Genomic DNA, 24,854 nt, shown 5'->3' on the forward strand with positions numbered 1-24,854 from the left:
ATATGGATCTATTTTCATTCTTCTATAGGTTGAGATCTAATTATGCCAACACCATTTGTTAAAGATGCTTTCTTTCTTTCTTCCATTGTATAGGTATTCATAGGTTTGTAAATTAATATCTGGTTCTTTGATTCGATTCCATTGGTCAACATCTCTGTTTTTATGCCAATACCAAGCTGTTTTCATTATTGTAGCTCTGTAACAGAGTTTTAAGTCAGGGATAGTAATGCCTCCAGAAGTACCCGTATTGTATAGGATTGTTTTGGCTATCCTGTTTTGTTTTGTTTTGTTTTTCCTTATAAAGTTGATTATTCGTCTCTCAAGGTCTGTGAAGAATTTTGTTGGGATTTTGATAGGGATTTCATTGAATCTATAGATTGCCTTTGGTAGAACTGCCATTTTTACTATGTTGATCCTCCCAATCCAGGAGCAAGGGAGATCCTTCCATTTTCTGGTGTCCTCTTCAATTTCTTTCTTCAAAGTCTTAAAGTTCTTGTCAAATAAATCTTTCACTTCCTTGGTTAAAGTTACCCTAAGATACTTTATGCTATTTTTTTGTGGCTATTGTGAAAGTAATGTTTCTCTGACCTCTCTCTCTGCTTCTTTAACCTTTGTGTATAGAAGGGCTACTGATTTTTTGGAGTTGATCTTGTATCCAGCCACATTACTAAAGGAGTTTATCAGCTGTAGGAGTTCTTTGGTAGAGTTTTTGGGGTTGCTTATGTACATTATCATATCATCTGCAAATAATAAAAATTTGACTTCTTCCTTTCCAATTCAAATCCCCTTGATCTTCTTATGTTGTCTTATTGCCATTGCTAGAACTTTAAGCACCATACTGAAGAGGTATGGAGAGAGTGACAGACTTGTCTTGTTCCTGATTTTAGTGGAATGGCTTTGAGTTTCTCTCCATTTAATTTGATGTTAGCTGTTGGCTTGCTGTGTATTGCTTTCATTATATTTAGGTATGATCCTTGTATCCCTAATCTTTCCAAGACCTTTATCATAAAGGGGTGTTAAATTTTGGCGAATGCTATTTCAGCATCTAATGAAATGATCATATGGTTTTTTCTTCAGTTTATTTACATGATGGATTACATTGATAGATTTTCATTTGTTGAACCAGCCCTGCATCTCTGGGATAAAGCCTACTTGATCATAATGGATAATATTTTGATGTGTTCTTGGATTCGGTTTGTCAGTATTTTATTGAGAATTTTTGTGTCGATGTTCATGAATGAGATTGGTCTGTAATTCTCATTCTTGATTGAGTCTATGTGTAGATTTGGTATTAGGGTAACTGTAGCTTTGAAAATAGAGTTTGCCAATGACTCTTCTGTTGCTATTATGTGAAACAAGTTAAGGAGTATAGGTATCAGCTCTTTTTGGAAGTTCTGGTAGAAATGTGCATTAAAAGGATCTAGTTCTGGGCTTTTTTTGGTTGGGAGGTTTTTGATGACAGCTTCTATTTCCTCATGGCTTACAGGTCTATTTAAATTGTTCACCTGGTCTTGATTTAATTTTGGTATATGGTGCTTATCTAAAAAAATGTCCATTTCTTTTACATTTTCCAATTTTGTGGCATGCAGGCTGTTTTAGTAAGACCTAATGATTCTCTGTATTTTCTCAGTGTCTGTTGTTATATCTCCCTTTTCATTTCTGTTCTTGTTAATTTGTGTGTTCTCTCTCTGCCTGTTGATTAGTTTGGATAGAGGTTTGTTAATCTTGTTGATTTTCTCAAAGAAGCAGCTCTTTGTTTCATTGATTCTTTGGATTGTTTTCTGTGTTTCTATTTTGTTGATTTCAGCCTTAAGTTTGATTATTTCCAGTCTTCTACTCCTCCTGGGTGAGTCTTCTTTTTTTTTTTCTAGATCTTTCAGGTGTGCTGTTAAGTCTCTAATGTGTGCTTTCTCCATTTTCTTTATGTGGGCACTTAGTGTTTTCTTCATTGCCTCCATTTCAGTTTTCAGGTCTTGAACTGGTTTCATTACCTGTTTAATGCTTTTTTTTTTTTTTTTTTTTGGTTTTCTTGGGTATGAGGGATTTATTAATTTCTTCTAACTTTTTGTTGGTCTTCTCATCTATTTCTTTAAGGGAGTTTTTCACATCCTGTTTAATGGTCTCTATCACTTTCATAATGCTATGTTACGTTTAAAGTCGATTTCTTCTACTTCTTCTCAATTAGGGTGTTCAAGTCTTCCTGTTGCATGTTCACTGGATTCTGGTGTTATCATGTTGCTTTTCAGGTTGTTGCAGGAATTCTTGCTTTGGCATCTGCCCATCTCTTCCATGAATCTCTGGCCTGAGATGGACCCACTTCGTCAGTGTAGCAAAGTAGCACTAAGTAGCCTTCCATTCTCAGCAGGCTCCGTTCTTAAATCAATAACATTTACCAGAAAGTGTGGCTATTCCAGGACTGTCCCAATCCACATATTTGTCATATTAGTAAACTGAAGGATCATTGGCTACATAACATTTCCATCCTAGTTAATTTGTACTTCTGGGATGACTTTACAAAATTAATTGAAAGACCAGTAAAAATTTAGTCTGAACACATGTCTGTGTCTTGATTTAAGCATGTGCATATTCTGCCTATCTGTTCTAGTTAGTACAACTATGTTCCTCCTCCCCAGAGAACCTCATACTCCACCCAACCCCGGGGTCATCTCAAAATGCCCTCTCCCCTCTTCCACTGTGCTCTACCCAGACTCTCAGCCAGGTCTGGTTTGGGAGGAGCTTAAGGGTCAGAAGGCTCGGAGGAGGGACTCTTCAACAGCCATTCTGACACCACAGCCCAGGGGTTGGTTACTTGCTTCTGTCTCCAGCAGTCAGACAAGCACCATGAAGAGGCTGCTGTGCTCTCTGCTGGGATTGTTGTGCACCCAGGTTTGCTGTGAGTCTGGCTGTCCACATTCAGGGGACAGAGAGAATTCTGCTCGGCACATGGGTGGGAAAGAAGTTCAGGGGTCCTGCAGAGCTCCCACCTTCTCAAAGGATATGGGGATGGGATTCAGGGCTCTGTGGATACTCAGTGACCTGCACCTGTATGTCTTTCTCTGTTTCTAATCAGGGGTGAAAGGGCAGCAAGTGAAGCAGAGTCCTGTGTCCTTGGTTCTGCAGGAGGGAGAGAGTGCAGAGCTGCAGTGCAACTTTTCCAGCTCTGCAAACCAAGTGCAGTGGTTTCACCAAAGCCCTGGGGGACCCCTCATCAGCCTGTTCTTCAATTCTTCTGGAATAAAGCAGAGTAGACTGACATCCAAGACAATAACTAGGGAATCTCAAAGCTCTTCGTACATTTCCTCCTGCCAGACCACAGACTCAGAAACTTATTTCTGTGCTGTGTGAACACCGTGCTCCCCACACACCTGCAGCCAGTACACAAACCCTCAGCTGGCTGGGTGTGGCCCTTCCCAGTCACAAGACACCAGGAAGCCCCATACTATCATTTGCATAATTTAATATGCCTTTTCTACAGCCACTTTTATCCATAGGTTTTATTTATTTATTTATTTTTACTTAATTTTATTTTTTTGCCTCTTGAGTTTGGGATTTTGGTTTTATTTTCCCTGTTGGAATTTTTGCTGTTTGTGCACTACAGATTTCTAGCTTAGAGTGAGCAGAGGGATAAACAAGAGATCTGGAGTGTCATAAATATTCAGTTGCAATGTCCTGGCTCACCAGGATGCAAACACAAACAGATTGAAAAGCAAAGAAACTGGTTCACCTCAGTTGGGAGTCACAAACATGTTCAACATGTTCAAGTCTGCCTCACAGACATGTCCCCAAGGGTAAGTATCACGTGTATCACAGGGCAGGTGTGTGGGTTCACAGGGGTCCCTGAAATGAAGACTCAGAGGCACTCTGGGAATGAATTTAGCTTTTGCAGCTGCAGGGGGCTTGGGCTCTGGGGACTGAAGCACTTTCCCTTCATCCTTCCTCATTTCATTTTCCCCAGTTTTACACTTTAGTTAGTAGATTTCCATATCTCAAAACAAACTTGATGAAGCTTTCAAAAGTACAATAACAAATGCAAATACCTGATTCATGAGGTACCACAGCTTTCCGCATTTCCTCTGTCCAACTTTTCCTTAGGCCTTGTATCCATGGGAAACTCAGACAAGATTCGCAGAGGACAACAAAAGCTTTCTGTAACACAAAGGATGGATTAAGGCTGCAAGCTAACTCTGGAGCTAGGCCAGGTGTGGCCCAGTGGGGGTGCGTGGTTAGTGGAGGTTGCTTGTATGTAATCCCTCTGACACCAGGCCAGCAGGCCATTCTGCCACAGGTAAGGGTCAATCCAACACATGTAGCCAGACCTGCCAAAATCTCACATCTCAGTAGGACACGGCAATTAACCTGCATGTTCCTTCCAAGTTTCATCATGCTCTTGAGCCAATGTGTGTGTCTAATAGCTGGTCTATCCTGAAGCATGTGTCATGCATGCTTTAGAAATGTGCTCAGTTGCTACATGGGTCTGTCAGACACAGTTGCCATGTGTTGGTGCTCATCCCTGTTTCCTTGTTATTCTGTTGTTATTAAAGGCAAACTGACTATTCCTCTCCAAAATTCAATTAACTTTGGCTTTATATGTCTTTGAGTTTTCTGTTGTTGCATATATGTTTATAATTTTAATAATTTCCTAGGAATTTAGCATTTTTCTAGTATTAAAGGGTCCCTCTTATTTATACCAACACTGTGATTTCAAGTACATCTGCACAATGACAAACGGCATTCCATAAGAATGTATCTTATGTCACTGGGAGCAAAGGGATCATGGTGGGCTGGGGAAATGGCTCAGGGCATAAAGTGCTTGCTGTACAAACTTTAAGACCCGAATCCAGATCTGCAGAGCCCATGTAGAAGCTGAGCATGGTGGTACACACCTATAACCCAAAAGCAGAGGGGAGAGTAGAGACAGGTAGACCCAAAGACTTACCGGCCAGTCAGGGTAGCTGAAATGGTAAACTCCCAGTTTAGTGAGAAACCCTGTCTCAAAAAACAAGATGAAAAGAGATTGTGGAAAATATTCATGGTTGACCTCCTGCCTTTGTAGTGCACACACAGATAGGCATGGGCACACACATACAAACAGAGAGAGTGGAAGAAGACTGCCACATACCAGCTTACCAACCTCTTTTTCTGCTCCTTGGCAGAGGTGAGAAGATTTTCTGCCTTGTGTCCCTGACATGACACAGTGTCATACCCAAGATCCAACAGTAATAAGATTGATCTGTCATAGACCGAATTTTCTTAACTGAACCAAAATAAGCTTTCTCTACTCAAGTTTGATTACGCAAGGTATCTTCTTACAGTGACTAAAGTTGTCACAGATAGCCATCAAAATAAAGAATTCACAATATTAAAACCCTGTTTGATTTAGTCTCCTCCTTCCACAATTCTAACATGAATCCAATGAATCCAATGAAATCTATATTCAAGGGGATCAGAAATTTATAAATTTGAATTATCAATAGATAAAACATCTTCTTTCTCAAAAATCTTTGCTCCTTTCTAAAATCCTTCTTTACATTCCCAAAGCACTGGGTAATGGAATGGATGGTACCCATATTGGGAAGGTAGACCCAGGAAGTGATCTTACCAGATGTTGCAGCCAGTGCAGCCTGGATAGCCAAGACTGGCGGGGGTGCTGGGATTGAGACACAGAGGCTTCTTTTCAGGTAGAATAACAGCAACCTTTATTTTGCCCAGCAACCTTTTATACCTCTACTTCTGTGGAGCCCCACTGGTCAGAAAGAACACAAACATCCTTGTCAATTACAGATCAAAAGGAAGTTCTGCTGTCAGTCAGGGGGAGTGAGGACAGCTGGATCACAACACCAGATAGACCTGGATGACAGGCAGAGATCTTGAAGCTTATTTTTCTCCCGCTAGAAACATTTTCTGGAGCCTTAGCTGCAGTTCTGGGCAAGGGCTGCTGGTGCCTGGAGCAGCAAAACTCTGCTGTTGGGTTGAGCCTGGCAGAGATGTGGCACCTTCATTTGCACAACTATGTGCAGACATACAAACTCACCAGGGTGGTAGTACCAGAGTGTGATCAGTAGAGTAAATAACGGTGCACAACTGTGTAAAGACATATGCAAACTCACCAGAGCAGTAGAATCAGAATGTGATCAGTAGAATAAATAAAGGAAGCTTAGCTTAAGGAGTGAACTACTTCCAATTCATTTTCTGTTTATGGCAAATCATGCTGTGAGCAGCAGATCATACATTGGTGATAAAATACAGAGTTGTATGGATGGCCTCACCGAGAGTTGTCAGCAGATTTCTATAACTAAACTCACAGGTATTCACGAAAAAAAAATCAAAAGATAGTAGTATACACATGTGCTTTTTCTGTTTTAATTTTCATTTAATTATTTATATTATTTGAAACTTAATACTTGTATACAATTCATTTTGCTCACTACCCCTCACTCCCTCACTCCTCCTTCCAAATGCCATCAGGGCTTTTTAATACAAGACTCTACCATCTTAGGATGTTTTTAAATAACTCACTGAGTCCAATCAGCACTGCTTACAAGTGCATGAGTGTGTGGTAGCCACGCAAAAAACAGCCACTCTCCTTTTCTTGGGTGTCATCAGCTGCCAATAGCTCCTCAACATGTCTAGTGCAAGTAGCCACAGCTCCTGCAAGTCCATGTGTGCAACGGTCATGTCACATCCAGAGGACAGCATTTCATGGTGTTACTCCCAGCTTCTGTTCTTACATTCTTTCTGTCCCCTCCCCCCATGGTGTTCCTTGAGTCTTCGAAGTGGAAGGATTGATATAGGACTCCCAACTGCAGCTGATCACTTACAGTCCCTTATTCAGCATTATTCAGTTAATGTCTCTACCTTAACCAGCTGCAGTAAGAAGCTTCTCTGACTGAAGCTGGGAGCAGCAAAAATCTATGTTTGGAAATATTAATATTTAAAAGGTAGTTTGATAACCTCAACATCTAGCAAAACAATATCAATGGGTTCTTTCTTGTGCCTATGACCTTCCTAGCCATGGCTTTTGGATATTATTACAGAACCAGGCATGAATTCTGCCTTGTGGAGCAGGCTTTGAATTCAATCAAGAGAGAAACTTGTAGCCCCCATAAAACAGCGCATCAGTGGGCACATCTTTTTTGGTAGTCAGTTTTCTTAGTCAGTATTCTATTGCTACGAAGAGACACCATGGCCATGGCAATTCACCTCAGTACTGTTTAAAAGTGGTAAAAGCAGTGATTCAATGGGATGTAAATTAGCAGCTTATTCATACATTAGAAATAAAGTAGCTATTACAAGCAGAAAAGAAGGTGGGTCTGAACATATTTTATAAGAAAAGAACCTTAGAAGTAAAATGTTGAGTTTAAACACGGATATCTTACATGTGATGAAAGGAGTGTCTCATCTCACATGTACACGCTATATTAGAAAAGAACCTTAGAAGTAAATGTTGAGATTAAACACGGATGGCTCACATGCGGTAAGAGAAGGAGTGTTTTGCATGTGCATGTCAGATTTCATAAGAACCCTGCAGGGAAAGGAAGCAGAGAAAAGCAAACAAACTGACTCCAGTTTGATTTCCATTGGTTTGTTAGGGTCTTAAATTGGTCCAATTCTAACAGCATTTTATTCTTTAAAACAGAGAACCATCTGTATTTCCTGTTTGTTCCAACAGGATACATAGTGGTCCAGAAAGTAACTTAACTCCCACCAGACACATCCAGGCAAGGAGGGGATATGGTGACCCGGGATTGCTCATAGGAAACAAAACAAATCAGTGCCCATGTGACAATCTTGGTACAAGGACCTTCCCAGTGAAGAGATTGTTTTCCTTATTTGCTGGAGTTCTTATGACCAGAGCACTAGAATAGCTATTCCTCGGCCTACTTCCAGGAAGCAGCTAAAGCCATCAGCCTCACCATCTCAGCCTTACAGCTTCAGGATCCACTGAAGTACTCAGCACTGTCTGGGAACTGACTCACTGCGCTTAGCCCGTAGTGTGAACTGAACAAACATCAGGCACTGCCTAAGAGGAAGCCTCTTGCTGAAGAGTCAGATGAGAGACACACTGACAGACACCACAAAGGGCTATAGCAGCTGTGACAATGTGGCCTCTGCTCTGGATCTGATGACAGATTTTAATTTGGTTCCAATATGAGTTTCTAATGTTTTACAGAGGAAACAGAGAGATAATGAGAATTATTTACCTTAGAATAACTCAGCTACTGCAATTTGAGTTGCTCCAAAGACTGGTCAAACAAAAATAACTTTGAAATTTGGGGTAAGTTCTTGGCATAAAGTGAGAGACAGTCTCTAGTCAGTGCCTGAACAGGTAGACAGTTGTGTTTGGACAGCTTTAAACTGTGGGTATTGGGGGTGTGTTGTAGATTAAACATTTGGGGAGAGGCTCTGTCTTCCTGAAAACTATAACAATAGTTAAACATAGCTCCAAAGAGCACACTGTGCTCCTGGTGACAGCCAGGTTGAATACTTGGATTTAGGACGCTTTCAAGTCTCCCTGATTCTGGACTTCCGAGAATGTGAGCTCAGAGCTGGCCTGTACAAGCTGGGACTTGGCTGATGCCTTTGTGCTCTGATAGGAGCCTGCAGAGACTTCAGAACCAGGGACTGCTGAGATCTCAGTGCGAGCAGAGGCCATGTGCCTATCTAAAGCTTGGAATGAGAGGAAAGGGAGCAACACAAAGACTCCTGCTTTGTCTCCCCAGAGAAGCCACGGGTTAGTGAACACTGCACACCTGTGGTCAGATGGAATGTGGAAGAGCTGTCTAAAGTTGAATAAATATTGGCAGCCACAGTCAGATTCATGGTATTTGTGTATTTGAGCATAGATCATAGATGCAATTCCTAGTGTTTGGCTTCAGATAAACTTCATGTCTCCTCAGAGATTAACTTACCAAATTTAAGATGTTCAATATGAATCTCGTTGAATACTTCCTAAGACAGCAAACTCTGTCTTTCATCAAATATTATCCATTATTAAATAAATCACAATCAAGGGCAAAGCAGTGTTTAAATCATCAGAAATTCCCAACCTAGGTATCTTAGCACTCTCAAACTCGACCTCTCCCTCCCAAATATTCACACTTCAGGGGTAGCTACTATCTGCTGCCTAGGGATCCTGCACCAGATCTGTCAATACCACCAAGCTGGGCCATATTGAGTAAAGGGAACTCTGCCATGATGCCATCCCCAGGACATTCAGAGTCGCCTTCTGCTTTTGCAGAAACTGCAAACCAGGACATGGTCACCTGTCAACACTGGAACTGAAATGCAAAGACGAATGAACCTCAAACAGTTAAAACCAGCTCCACGGCAAGCAATGCTGTGTTGCTTAAATCTGCATCCAGCAAGTGGGGCCCTTTAGAGACTTCTGTACTATAACACAAGAGCCCGCTTATGTTATAGTTCAGTTCCCACAGCCAGTAAGTCACAAAGAAAATCAGACATAGGTCTATATTAATGATAAACTGATTGGACCATTAGCTCAGGCTTCTTATTAACTTTTGCAACTTAAATTAACCCATTATTTTTATCTATGTTAGTCACATGGCTCGGTACCTTTATCAGCGGGGCAAGTCACATTTTGCTTCTTCGGTGTCTGGATAAGACTGCAGGAAGAACTTCCTTTTTCCCAGAATATTCCTGTCCTCATTGCCTGCCTCTACTTCCTGTCTGGTTGTCCCACCTATACTTTCTGCATAGCTACTGGCCAATCCACATTTATTTAAAACATAATTGACAGAATATAGACAATTGTCCTACACCAGAAGTCGTCACCCTGGTCTGTCTGCACAAGTCAAAATTTATGCCACCTTCCTTGACACAAACAAATTCCCAGGTGAGAAGTTGCTTTCTTTATCTGCCAATGTTCTTTCAGTGAGAGCGCAAAGAGCAGTCACTGTTCTGTCTTCTCCCAGGAACCGGCGGACTCCATTAGCCTCACCATTTAGCTTTACATCCAGAAGATGCACTGAACTATTTCTATGCTCTCTGGGGCTCCCACAGTGTTCAGGGTGATAGTAAAACCTGGACAGAAACCCAGGAGCTCCCTAGAGCTGGGCTCCGCTGGAGGATCCTGGCTGAGAGGCACGCAGGCAGATCCCAGATACGAGGGCAGCACTGAGCCACTCTGTCTGTGGTATGGATCAGTGGGTATTTATTAGTGAAACTGTCTTCTTTGAAAACAGGTGTCAGGGCAGCTTTTCAATTCTTGAAACATAGGTAGATCATATAGATCATGTGTAAAGATTTTTAAAGGTCAAAATTATCCAGCCTTGATATGAGGGTTTGTGCCTAGTCTTATTGTATCCTGTTATGCCATGTTCGGTGGGTATTCCTGGGAGGCCTGCTCTTTTCTGAAGGGAAATAGAGGAGGAGTGAATCTGGGGAAGAGGGAAGGTGGGGAATGGAAGGAGTGGAACAAGGGGAATCTGTGGCTAGAATGTATTGAAAACAAAAAATAAAATATATTAAATTTTAATAAAAAGGATCAGATAATAAAGTGTCAGTTTCACCTAATGATTCTCGAAGCACAGATCTGGGTGGAGCTCTTGGGATGGACAGTGGGAGTCAGGTCCTTGCTCTCTTCCCTCCAGGCTTTGTGTTAGCTGTGCACAAACAAAGTTGTAAGACCATCATGAGTGATAAGAATAAGAGATTATAAGATTCATAAGTCACATAATTTTTAGAGTTGGTGGGAAGTCTGTGCAAATTTGTTTTTCCTGTCTGAGTTTGCAGAGACGCAGCTGGGCTAACACCTGAGAAGGAGAGCTGGATGATGACAAACACTTAGCTGGACTATGACCTAGAAGGATGTAATGAGGACAGATGCATCCACAAGGACACACTTCCTTCAATATGTTTGGAGGATGAGTTTGAGAAGCACTTACACAGCATTATTGTACATGTGCACATGGTCTAAGACCAAGAGAAGTTAAACAAGGAGGCATAGTGGGGGAGGCCTCAATAAGAGGATGGGCTAAGCCTGTAGCTAAGGACAGTGTTCCCTTAGCATGCACAAGGCCTTGACTCAATCTCCATCTCTAGAGAATGAAAAGAAAAAGAAAAAAAGAACTGATAAATTGATAGCCACATATGTGAGCCCTAGAGCACCTGGACCCCAGGCCAATCTGCAGAGCCAACTTGTGATGGCTGCGCCACACCCACCTTCGAATCTTGCACAGTTTCTCCCATGGTCAGTCCTGACACAGAAGCATACAGGGGAGCAAAATCTGGGAGGTGTTGCCAGGTGGTTGAAATGATACAAATTTACCACAGTGCTCACTAGCAAACTTGGTACCATCCTCATGCACCTCCCTCAACAACACTTAGAGTTCAAGTGCTTAGTTGATTCTGGTGTTCTCCTGGTGCCCTCCATCCTTCTGGCTATTGCTCTGCTTTTTCCCAGTATTCTGCTGGGTTCCCCAAGATCCAAGGGAAAAGACTCGAAGGAGATCTCTTATTTGTGTTTTCTCTCTCCCATCAGCTGCTGGAGGAAGCCTTTCTGATGACGAATGAACTAGGCACTGACTTATGAGTATTGTAAAATGTCCTTAGGAATCATTTCATTGATTTTGTTTTTCTATCCTAAGCCTCTGGGCTATCCAGCCTCCAGTTCCTGGTCAAACAGGCAATATCGGGCATGTGCTCTCTTTCATGGTGTGGTATTCAAATTAGATCAGTTACTGCTTGGCCAATCCCACAAGTTCTGAGTCTCCAATGTCCCAACACATTCATTACTAGGAATCCTCACTAAGGTCCCCTTTGTAGACACTTAGGAGTTTTTCCTGCACTAGGTTTCCATGTCATTTCCAAACACTCCCAATTCCAGTTATACTTTCCTCTCCATAACCTGTCCCTCCCTTCCCCCAATCCTGACCCTCCTGTTCCCATTGTCACCCATCCCCAGTCCACCAGCAAAATCTATTCTATTTCTCCTTCTTAAAAAATTCCATGTGTGCTTCTTAGTGCTTTAGCCTTTCTGGGTCTGTGGATTGTAACATAACTACTATTAGCCTAACAGCTAATATTCGCGTATAAGTGAGTACATACCATAGTTGTCTTTCTGGGTCTGGGCTAAGGATGAACAGATGTTTTTAATCTTAAAGAGCTAACCTGCTGACAAACTGAGTGTCTTTGGCATCGTCCTGCATTCCTGCGCCTGGAAGTATCAGGAACCTGGGGGACAGATTAAGAGCACGGCTCCCCAGCAGGACTTGTGTTCACCGCCTCTGTACAACTTCACCCAAACATGACGTTTTGGTCTGTTTTGCTTCTGTGGGAATCTGACTGTAGAAACTCCACGCTAGGGGAAAGGAAGGAAGTCTTCACTGAAGCACTCAGCTGACCTCCTTTGTGACTTTATGCTGACTTTTCTGCCCTCTAGTGTTCATAGGTTAAACTGTTTTGAAGCCTGGTGTAATAGGCGCTGTCTTTGGGGGAAAATGCAGCTTTCTGGGACAGAGAGCAACGTGAGAAGGCTCAGAGGGATTGGCAGGCTGATGACATAGTGCCCTGTTACAGGGTGAATTTCGGTGGGAAGAAGTGGTAAGTCCTGCAAATAAGTCTCAGCAGGATTCCGCAAGGCAGAAAAGATGTTGGGTTTGTCTTTGGTTTGTTTTTTGCCCTCCCTCCCTCCCTCCCTCCCTCCCTTACTCCCTCCCTCCCTCTCCCTTCCTCCCCCCTCTCTCTCCTCACTTCTTCCCTTTCTCTCCTTCACCCTTTGTCTGTTGATAATTTATGCCTGTTGTTCTTCCCTTTCGTATTGTAAAAATATCCTTATAAATGGGAGCAAGAGTAGCCGAGAGAAAAATAAGCAATTGTAGGGAACACTGTATAATACACAGTTTGTAACAGGCACCCAGATTTTAGTAGGGCCCCCAGACCTTAACACAACTGACACCATCATGAAAGTACCATTCGTGTCATAAGACTCAGCATGTAGACAGTAACAGCTGCCAAAGTGAAAACAAAAACCTCATCCATCGAAGTCCATAGTTCTGGGAAAGTCTCTAAATGTACTAACCTTGCTTTTCAGTTTCTTTCATTCTGCTTCTGGATAGCAAGCTATTTCTTTTATCTGAAGTATGTCAATCCAGGATATGGCTTTTGTACTCAAAATCTCACCCTGAGAAATAGGCTTAGGACTACAGTGTGGTCTCAGTCTCCCAATATAGCCACTAGTCAGCAAATTAAGACCTCATTGGCTTAAACCTGTGCCCCCCACAACTTGACATGTGATATTAATTCACATGGATGAAACATGAAGGTGAGAATTCCAGAACCCACCACAATTCCTCAAACACTCTCAAAACTTAGTGATACAATCAGAAGTCCAGGGACGTCCTTTCCACCAGGCAGGAAGGATGAAAAGAAGAAACAGGATAAATTAACATAACCAACAATGAAATCTAAATTAACAGGAGACAGCAATCACTTGTCATTAATATCCCTTAATATAAATGGACTCAAGTATAAGAAGACACAGGCTAACAGATTGGATACAAAAACAGAATCCATCCTTCTGTTGCATACAAGAAACATACCTTAACCTCAGAGACAGAAATCACCTCGAGTAAAAGGTTGGGGAAAAAAAAATGCAATCAAACAGACCTAAGAAACAAGCTGGTATAGCTATCCTAATATCTAACAAAATAGATTTCAAACTAAAATCAATCAAAAGAGATAAAGAAGGACATTTCATATTAGTCACAGGAAAAATCCATCAAGAGGAAATCTCAATACTGAACATCTATGCCCCAAATACAAGGGACCCTCCTATGTAAAAGCAACACTACTAAAGCTTAAATCATACATTAAACCCCACACACTAATAGTGGGAGACTTCAACACTCCACTCTCACCACTGGACAGGTCTGTCAGACAAAAAATTAACAGAGAAATAAGAGAACTAACAGATGTTATGACTCACATGGACTTAACAGACATCTATAGAATACTCTATTTAAACATAAAAGAGTATACCTTCTTCTTAGCACCTCTTGGAACCTTCTCAAAAATTGAGCACATATTTGGTAACAAAACAAACCTCAACAAATATTAAAAAATGGAGTAACCCAATGTATCTTATCAGATCACCATGGTTTAAAACTAGAAGTCAACAGCAATACTAGTTCCAGAAAGCCCACAAACACATGGAAATCAAACAATGCTCACCTGAATCATCAGTGGGTCAAGGAAGAAATAAAAGGAGAAATTAAAGACTTCCTAAAATTCAATGAAAATGACCACACAACATACCCAAATTTATGAAACACAGTGAAAGGAGTGTTAAGAGGAAAAGTTCATAGCACTAAACGCCTCAATAGAGAAGCTGGAAAAATCCCAACTAGTGAATTAACAGAACATTTTAAAACTTTAGAACAAAAAGAAGAAACTCACCTAAGAGAACTAGACAGCAGGAAATAATCAAACTGAGAGCTGAAATCAACAAAATAGAAACAAAAAAATATAAAATCAATGAGACAAAGAGTTGGTTCTTCGAGAAAATCAACGAAATAGACAAACCTTTATCCAAACTATCCAAAAGGCAGAGAAAGAATATCCAAGTTAACAAAATCAGAAATAAAAATGGGGGCATAAACAACAGACATGAGGAAATACAGAGAATCATCAGGTCATATTTCAAAATCCAGTACTCAAAAAAATTGGTAAACTTAAAGGAAATGGACAACTTTCTGGATAAATATCATTTACCAAAATTAAATCAAAGAAACATCACCCTTCACAACAGCCACAAACGGCATAAAATATCTCAGAGTAACTCTAACCAAACAAGTGGAAGACTTGTATGACAAGAATTTTAAATCTTTGAAGAAAGAAATTGAAGAAGACACCAGAAAGTGGAAAGATCTCCCATGCTCTTGCGTAGGTAGAATTAACATAGTAAAAATGAAAATCTTACCAAAAGCAATCTACAGATTCAATGCAACGCCCATCAAAATCCCAGTAAAATTGTTAATAGACCTTGAAAAAATGGTACTCAACTTCATATGGAAAAGCAAAAAAATAAAGGATAGCCAAAACAATCCTGTACAATAAAAGAACTTCTGGAGGCATCACAATCACTGACTTCAAACTCTGCTACAGAGCTACAGTATGGAAGACAGCCTGATATTGGTATGCAAACAGAGATATTAACCAAATCAATGGTACCAAATCAAAAATTCAGATATGAACACCTGATTTTTGACAAAGAAGCAAAAAATAAAGTGGAAAAAATTTAACAAATGGTGCTGGCATAATTGGATATCAACATGTAGAAGAATGAAAATAGACCCATGTCTATCATCATGCACAAAACTCAAGACCAAATGGATCAAAGACCTCAGCATAAAGTCAGCCACACTGAACCTTATAGAAAAGAAAGTGGAAAGTACACTTGAACGCATTAGCACAGGAGACCACTTCCTAAATATAACCCCAGTAGCACAGGCACTGAGAGAAACAATTAATAAATGGGGCCTCCTGAAACTGAAAAGCTTCTGTAAAACAAAGGACACAGTCAACAAGACAAAACGACAGCCTACAGAATGGGAAAAGATCTTCACTAACCCCACATCAGACAGAGGTCAGATCTCCAAAATATACAAAGAACTCAAGAAATTGGTCATCAAAAGATCAAATAATCCAATAAAAAATGGAGTACAGACCTAAACAGAGAACTCTCAACAGAGAAATCTAAAATGGCTGAAAGACACTTAAGGAAATGTTCAACATCCTTAGTCATCAGAGAAATGCAAATCAAAACAACTCTGAGATTCCATCTTTTACCTATAAATATGGCCAAGATCAAAAACCCTGATGACAACTTATGCTGGAGAGGTTGTGTGGTAAAGGGAGCACTCCTCCACTGTTGGTTGGAATGCAAGCTGGTATAGCCTTTTTGGATGTCAGTGTGGCGATTTCTCATACAATTAGGAAACAACCTTCCTCAAGACCCAGCAATACCACTTTTGGGTATGCATCCAAAGGATGCTCAATTGTACCACAAAGACATGTGTTCAATTATATTCATAGCAGCATTGTTTGTCATAGCCAGAAGCTGAAAACAACCTAAATGCCCCTTGGCTGAAGACTTGATAAGGAAAATGTGGTACATTTGCACAATGGAGTATTACATAGCAGAAAAAAAATAACGACATCTTGAAATTTGCATGCAAATAGCTGGAGCTAGAAAACTTCATATTGAGTGAGGTAACCCAGACCCAGAAAAAATATCATATGTACTCCCTCATAAGTATTTTTAAACATAAAGCCAAGAAAACCAGCATACAAATCACAATCCCAAAGAACCTAGACAACAATGAGGACCCTACGAGAGCTATACATGAATCTAATCTACATGGGAAGAAGTAAAAGATAAAATCTCCTGAGTAAATTGGGAGCATCAGTACCATGGGAGAAGACTAAAGGGGAGGGGAGAGGCAGGCAGCGGAGTAAAGAAAAATGTACAGCTCAATAAAATCAATAAAAACAAGTTAAAAAAATGAAAAGGACACAAAGCCAGGTTGTGCTGGCACATGCCTTTAATCCTAGCACTAGGGAGGCAGAGGCAGGTGGATCTATGTGCATTCAAGGCTGCCTGATCTACAGAGCAAGAGAGCAAGTGCCAGGACAGGCTCCAAAACTACACTGAAAATCCCTACCGCAAAAAACCAGAAAGGAAGGAAGGAAGGAAGGAAGGAAGGAAGGAAGGAAGGAAGGAAAAAAGAAAGAAGGAATGAAGTAAGAAAATAAGGAGAGAGAGGGAGGGAGGGAGGGAGGGAGGGAGGGAGGGAGGGAGGGAGGGAGGGAGGGAGGGAGGGAGGGAGGAAAAAACACAACACTCGAGTCCAAAACTTGAAGAAACCAAGCTGGTGCTGATCTCAAAGTTCACCCTACTCAACAGCTGAAAGGCACTCTGCAGGAAACTGAAGGGAAGAACAGTCACCACCCTTATCAAGCTGTGAGCCCTGGGAGTTACAGTAATGATATGCCTAGCAAAATATGCCCACTTGTTCAATAGTGCCATAAATGTTATTGGAGTAACCAACCACTTTCTGCTTGGATTTAAGATGGAACCTATACTTGGCACTGTTCTTGGAGCCAAGAACCTATGGCTAAGCCAGTCACAGGCCCTAAGTCATAACCTACTACTGTTATTCTGTTAATGGGCATAGTATTAAACAATTCTTAATGACTTATTGAACATAGACTCGTAGACCTCACCAAGGAAATTTCTTTTGCTGTGGCTGGTGGTTAACAGAGAGACTTACAACTGCTTAAGTGCAGAGAAAAGAGATTGTGAAATGGTCAGCCCTAAATGGGACATCACATGCTCTCCTCATAAAGATCAGAAATTATCTCAGAAGAGGGGGTGTAAAGATGGTAAGAATCAGGGGCAGTGGAAGACCGCAATGGTGCAATGCTTTCTGGATATAGAGGGAAGCTGCACATATGATCTCATTGGCAGCTGTGATACTAAGTACAGGATCTGGGCAAGCTCAATCTCTGTCATTCCAGCATGGAGGGGGAGGTAGGGTCCAAGTTTCATCTCTAGTTGAGTTGATAGCAGCTAGGAAGGAAGAGTTAGCTTTCTTCAAGAGTGCGGTCACTGGTAGGTTAACACATTCTAGTAGAGAGTCACACACCTGAGTATATAGACAGAATAAATTGCAACCAATGGGTTTTTTTTTTAAGAAAAAACTAAGGACACTCTTGGGTGGGTATAAAAGGTTGGTAGATATGGGGAAAATAGGAGAGTGATATGATCAAAATACAATGAAATTCTCAAAGAACTAATAAAAATATTTTAAATATGTACTGTGTACAGAAAATTACTTATGAAAACACATAGCTGAAATGAATTTTTAAAAGTGGCAAAACCATTTGGCAAATTTCTTACCCATCATAAAATTTATGAAAGTATTACAGAATTATAGTATTTAAAGGCATCATTTTTAAAAAAGTGATGCTTTTTCTTGAGATATTATCCACACAATTTATGCACTCAAAGTATAATATTCCTTTGTAAAACTTTCAGAATCAAATCTACACATATCCATGTAGTATATGGTAATAGTTAAATACACACACATGTGAAATGTGTAATGACTGTAATGATAAAATAGTGAAAATAAACATTTGTAACTCCTCAGCATTTTATCATCTCTTTGGATTGCAGTCTACAGTGTCTTGTCTTCTAATCTTGAGATGTTTCCTGAGTCCTGCAAGCTGTAGCCAGCTCCTGCAGAGCATCAAATCCAGTCCTTCCTATTTATTGTTTTCTGATACCTGTTATCTCACCACTTCCCACCCTCCTCCTCCCCAGTCTCTAATAAACATGGTTCTATTCAGTTATTCTGAAATCAGAATTTAGCACCTACAAATGATGAAAAAATAAACAGTTTTTGTATTTTTGTGTCTGGTTTATTTCACATATTGTGGCCCCAAATTCAATTCATGTTAGTACAAATGACAGGATTCATTCACTTTTTCTATGGGTCAATAATGTTCTTCTGTCTATCTACCACAACTTATTTACCCAGTAATTCATCAATGTGCACCTTGGTTGTTTCCATTTCTTGGCTGTTGTGAAGAGCATCACAATGTCCCTGTCCATGCAGATTTAGTGTACTTTATCCCCTCAGAATGTGTGCTCAGTGGTAGGGTTCTTAAATCATTCTTCTCTCCTCCACAGTACTGGCTCACTGCACTCTGTTCTTCTCAAAGTGTGTTTTCCTTTGTCTTGAGACTTCGTCCCACTTAGATTTCCTCCCTTCTCTTCTTCATTTCATATCTTTGTATGTTTACTAGTATAAATCACTCCAATATAAAAGATAAACTAGCAGTATTTTAAGTATTAGGAAATGGAAATGAGTTCTAAACAACTTTATAAATAATACTGGTAAGCTCAAAGACTTGCTTATATATTTAGGGAAAGAAATTATTTCATTCCCCAAAGCACCTACAAAATAATTATTCACTCCTGAGAAAGAAACAGCACTATCTTTAGACTCTAGTTTGGAGTTTCCTCAACTCTAAGCAGAGTCCTATCTGTCTGATACTTTATGGTCCTTCACCAATTATTTGCTCTTTCTTCATTGTTTCCTTAATTAACATCGGTGTATCTTTTAATTAAATACAGTAATGTACTCTCATGCTCTGACTATCATTTCCTTCCTAGGAGATACTGTCTGCTGAAACAAGGCTTTGACTGACAGTTTTGTCTTGACTGTCGTACTAGTGTGGTTCTGTCCTCCTCCCCTGGGACTCTAGTACTGGTGGTTCCATCCTCCTCCTCCTCCTCCTCTGGGACTCTAGTACTGGTGGTTCTGTCCTCTTCCTCCTCTGGGACTCTAGTACTGGTGGTTCTGTCCTCCTCCTCCCCTGGGACTCTAATACTGGTGGTTCTGTCCTCCTCCTCCCCTGGGACTCTAGTACTGGTGGTTCTATCATCCTCCTCCCTGACTCTGGTATCGGTGGCTTTGTCCTCCTCCTCCATGACTCTGGTATCAGTGGTTTTGCCTTCCTTTCAAAGATCTTCATTTAGAAACACTTGACAGGGCCTCCCCATTCAACTGCTGTTTAAAAAAACAGAAGGCAATTAATCCTGTTCCCTTTGTCTGTCACATCGGTAGGCTTCTCCTCCTTTGCAGAGGGATTCTCCCATGCTTTTTACCAAGGCTAGCTTCACTGTCGGCATTTCTTCTTCCCTCACTCTTAAGACATGCAATAGAAAGAAATAACAGTGGTGTCATTTTAGGAAACGGATTGGGAGAAGAACTGAGTTTTCAGCAGAGAGCCCAAACACCCACGAGTGCATACAAAGACTATTTAGCCCATAAAGGCTCGCTTTCCCATCCGTTATATCAGGACCACTGACTCTGACATAGATGTGCGCAGTCATCAGTCCTTGCTGATGGGGCTTCTTGGTCACAGTAATGAGAGAAACTGCAGGCCTGTCGCTTGCTGCAACACACCCTTTCTTCTGTTCTTCAGTTTCCCCATTTATAAAATGGGAATAACAGCATTCTCTAGCTCATAAGATTAAGTATTAATACTTAATACTTAATTCATAAATTTCAATTATCCTCTTTAAAAGCGCTATCACCAGATTTTATTACTTAAGAAAATAAACCTTTTGGGAGGTGGTGGTGCACGCCTTTAATGCCAGCATTCGGGAGGCAAAGGCAGGCAATTCTCTGTGAGTTTGAACCCAGACTGGTCTACAAGAGCTAGCTCCAGGACAGGCTCCCAAACTACAGAGAAACTGTGTCTCAAAAGACCAAAAACATGAAAGAAAAAAAAGAAAGGAAGGAAGGAAGAGAGAGAGGGGGGAGAAAAAAGAAAATAAAAAGAAAAAAAACAACAAAAATTTAAGACAATTTATTTCCACTTTTGTCCTCCAGAGGGCAGCAATGTTGCATGGACTGAGGTCTATACTGAAAAATATCTTGTTACGCTAGGGAAGTCTTTTTATCTCACAGCTCTCTGAGGTGCAGTTGTGAGTAGAAAGGGCGATACAGCAGTCTTTGCCAAGGGAGCATCTCTAGGTTAATAGTCTCCAAGCCTTGTCCACAGGAGCTCTTCAATACATGTTCTACTCATTCCTACTCAAGGAGATTTTGCAGAATACATCTTCCTGCCTTCTCCTGCCTAGCCATGTTCCCACTGACCTTTCTGCTGCTGGGCATGTTCCTCTCATTGAGTAAGTATTATTTCATTTCCTGCCTTGTTTCCACGGAAGGAACATGTTCCTAGCCAGGATCTACACAAGGGGCATACTCCCCTTACAGGTAGGTCTGTCCTGGTCTTACTGATGCTGCTTTGGTGTTACAGGAGGAAACAGAGCCCAGTCAGTGGTCCAGCCTGATGCCCACCTCACTGTCTCTGAAGGAGCCTCACTTGAGCTCACATGCAGCTATTCTTACGGTGCAACACCTTACCTCTTTTGGTACGTCCAGTATCCTGGCCAGAGCCTCCAGCTTCTCCTCAAATACTTTTCAGGAAACACTCTTGTTAAAGGCATCAACGGCTTTGAGGCAGAGTTTGGGAGCAGTAACTCCTCCTTCAACCTGAGGAAAAACCTAGTCCACTGGAGCGACTCAGCCAAGTACTTCTGTGCTTTGAGTGACACAGTGCCTGAGGCTGCAGGGGGAGCTAAGCACAAACCTCTGGAGACTTTCTATAACTTGAAAGTGCACCATGAATGATTCATACCAAGGTCACTAGTAATGAAAATGGAGGAGCAAGGATGAGGAGAATGTTTGACTCCTGAAAAGAAACAGAAATTTGGTGTATTTCTTATTTTACTGTGGAGTCGTGCCTCAGGTGGATGCCCTTCTGCATGGAGACAATGCATTCTAGAGACACTACTACACTCAGGACCACAGTAAGTGTGATAGGCCTGATGTCCTGACTTCCCCCAGTCCCCTACCAAATTCTCCTTAGATCACCAACATTTGTGATTCAACTGTAGTGACAATAGCATTTCTGGCTATAGCAGGAGTTATCAGAGATTTCACCCCTCACATATAACTCGCTGAGAAATCAGTTTGACTTTAAAAACAGATTACTCTCTAGCCACCATTACCTCTTTGAACAACCTGGGATGGATTTCTAAACGTTCTTGCTGCATGTTCTACTACAGTCTATTCTGAATGCATCAACCAATGAGATTCTTTGCAACAGTGTCTTGCTTTTCACAGAGTAAAATCAAAGTTGTCATAGTAAGTAGTCTAGTGTAGTCCCTGCAGTAGACAAAACCATGCCCCATTATATTTTAAAGGCTTCTTTAAAAATGACAATCTTCATTTCTAAAGGCAAATGAGAATATTCTGTAGAAACTATAGTAAAATATGGCAATTTTCAAATGGTGGGAATTCATCCTCAGACTTCTAAAATAAACAGCTTCACAAACACTCCACTATGTCTCTTTCTCTTGCTCCCTTCTTCCTTGTCATTTCTTCCTCCCTGATATGGTCCTGTCTGCTTCTATGACACACCCACACACCAATACATGTGTATTGACAGTGAGATACATCTGCTATTGGCAGCACCAGTTACTTCAAGAGAAAGATGGGCAATGAAGAGGCTCCTTATGGAGTTTGCTAGCCATTTGGGCAAGAAACTACTCTTGCCTAGACTGCTTAACTAGACATTAAAGACACACAGAGAAATGACTGCTGAACTTGCCTTAAGATGAGACAATCCTTCAGGGTTCCTGATTCATGAACGAGTCTGCAAGACATTCTGCAGGACACAGAAGAAGGTGAATGGCAAACTGCCAATATAGGCAGAACTGTCTTTGAAATTTCCTGCTTCGTGGAAAAGTCTGCTGAACACTATGGGCCTGTAGGCTGAAGATGGATGCCCCAATGGTACAAAAGAACTTTGGGTGACTAGACAGGCAGTGAGATGTCTCTGTCAATTCTAGAGTTTCGGAAGTTGGTTACAATGCACTTCCTGTTTACTTAGGTAATATTATATCCTTCTGGAGTCTTTGATGAAGTTGAAGAATTTATAGATATAGTTTTCCTAAGTTATGATAAAAGATAAAGTAGATATAAATATTGTAACTTTAATTCTTGCTAGATACCTGTTATATGTAATTTTACTATGTTAAAGCCTTCCTTTTTGTTTAAACAGAAAAGGGGAAACGGTGTGGGGGGTCCTTCTATCTGTGTGTTGCTTTCTTTGGTTAACAAAGGAACTGCTTTGGGCCTATAGCAGACCTGTAAAGGAACGGAGCTAGGCAGAGAAAACTAACTGGAATGCTGGGAAGAAGAGGCAAAGAAAGACGACATGGAGCCACCAGAGACAGATGATGGGAATTTTTCCGGGTAAGCCACTGCCACGTGGTGATATACAGATTTATAGAAATGGGTTAAACTAAGATGTAACAGTTAACCAAAAAGAAGTTAGAGATAATGGGTCAAGCAGTATTTTAATTAATACAGTTTCTGTGTGATTATTTTAGTTCTGGGCAGCCAAAATGAACAAGCAGCCTTTTTCTACACATGGGCACACACACACCTGCACATGCATGCGTGCACACACACACATATCTATTCCCCATATGAGAAAAAAACATAGAGTGTCTGTCTTTCTAAATTTGTCTTGTTCTTAGTATAACAAATCTCAGGGGTGAGGAAGAGGGCTGCCAAGAGATAGGCAGGCAGATGGGAGCAGGCAGTGGAGTAGGAGTGTGAATACGAACAAAATACAATGATATGTGTGCTTGAAAATACCATTATTACATAGTAAAACCCCATGATTTCAATCCCAACTATAAATAAACAAAATAAATATCATAATTTTTAAAAGAAATCATAAAGAAAGCTCCTAGCTGAAATGAAAGGCTATCCAAGAAGATTGGAACCTTAAAGATGAAGGAGTGGCAGAAACAGCAAATACAGTAAAATACCAAAAAACTTCTCTTTGTAAAATGGGCATATTAATATAAAATGATGCACAAAACTGCCCATATTTAATATACAATTTAATGAGTTTGAACACACATGCACACCCTTGAAGCCATTATCAGAGTATTATTTTTGGGACTTAATTGCTGATGTTGCTATTTCTAAACATCTCACATGCAGTCTGTCTGCTTTGGACTTAAGTTCACGTTGGATGGTATGTTGCTGACTCAGCATTTGGCTGCTCATTCTCTAGAGCTGACTCATGCAAAACTGAAATATTGTAACTATTGTATGGTAACTCCCACTTGTCCCTCTCTACTCTTCCCCTTGAAAAGTGCTACCCACTTGTCCCTCTCTACTCTTCCCCTTGAAAAGTGCTATTCTATTTAGTGTCCATAAATATGACTGTTTTTAGATGTTCATATCAGTGGACTCAACAAGTATTTGCTCTACTCTGACTGACTTATTTCATTTAATACAACACTATCTATATCCATCGACTTCATCACAAATACCAGAATGCAAAAGACACCATCATTCTGGCAAAGTACAGGCTAAACTATGAGAAAAGATCTTTACCCATACATTAGATAGGGGCAGAATATTTAAAATATATAAAGAACAAAAACAAACACTGAATATCAAGAAAACAAGTAACCGAATTAAAAAAAAATGGATACAGCACCAAATAGAGAGCTCTCATAAGATGAAACACAAATGACTGAGGAACACAAATAGCCTTGGTCATCAGGGAAATGCAAGTCACAACTTCTTTGAGAATTCTTCTTATACAAGACGAAATGTCCATGATGATGGCTCGTGCTGGTGAGGATGTGGGGTAAGGGAACACTCAAACTTACAGAGCTACTATGAAAATCAGTGCAGCTATCCCTCAGGAGGCTGGAAAAAGATCTGTCTCAAGATCCAGCTATGCTGCTCTTGGGCATATACTCAAAAGATGCTTCATTTTGTGTGTGTGTGTGTGTGTGTGTGTGTGTGTGTGTATTTCATCATCCATGTCATTTTGTTCTTGGGCATGTATTCAAAAGACACTTCATTCTAATATATAGACACTTGCTCATCCATGTTCATTCTGCTCTTAGGCATGTACTCAAAAGATACTTCATTTAAATATATAGATACTTACTCATCCATGTTCATTGATTTTCTGTTCATAATAAACAGGAACTGGAAACAGCCTAGATGTCCATCAGTTTATGAATGGATAATTTAAAAAGGAAAATTTACACAATAGAATGTAATTTGTCTCTCAAAAAATTGGATTATGAAATCCTCATGGAAATGAATAAAGTTAGAACAGAATCATCTAGAATGAAGTAGTCCAGACTCCAAAAGACAAATGTTGTATGCTTTCTCTTATATGTAGATATTAGCTTTTAAGTCTTTGATATG

At 40.6% G+C, this 24,854-nt stretch overlaps 2 gene segments (V, D, J or C); both read left to right on the plus strand.

The window, feature by feature from the left end:
• Positions 1-24,854, plus strand: part of LOC119799999 — a 208,238-nt gene that overhangs the window by 11,189 nt on the left and 172,195 nt on the right.
• LOC121676981 lies at positions 2,842-3,345 on the plus strand. The segment is given in 2 exon segments: positions 2,842-2,893; positions 3,071-3,345. Coding segments are annotated over 2 exon segments (327 nt in total).

Source organism: Arvicola amphibius, chromosome 13, assembly GCF_903992535.2.
Source record: "Arvicola amphibius chromosome 13, mArvAmp1.2, whole genome shotgun sequence".
NCBI lineage: Eukaryota > Metazoa > Chordata > Mammalia > Rodentia > Cricetidae > Arvicola > Arvicola amphibius.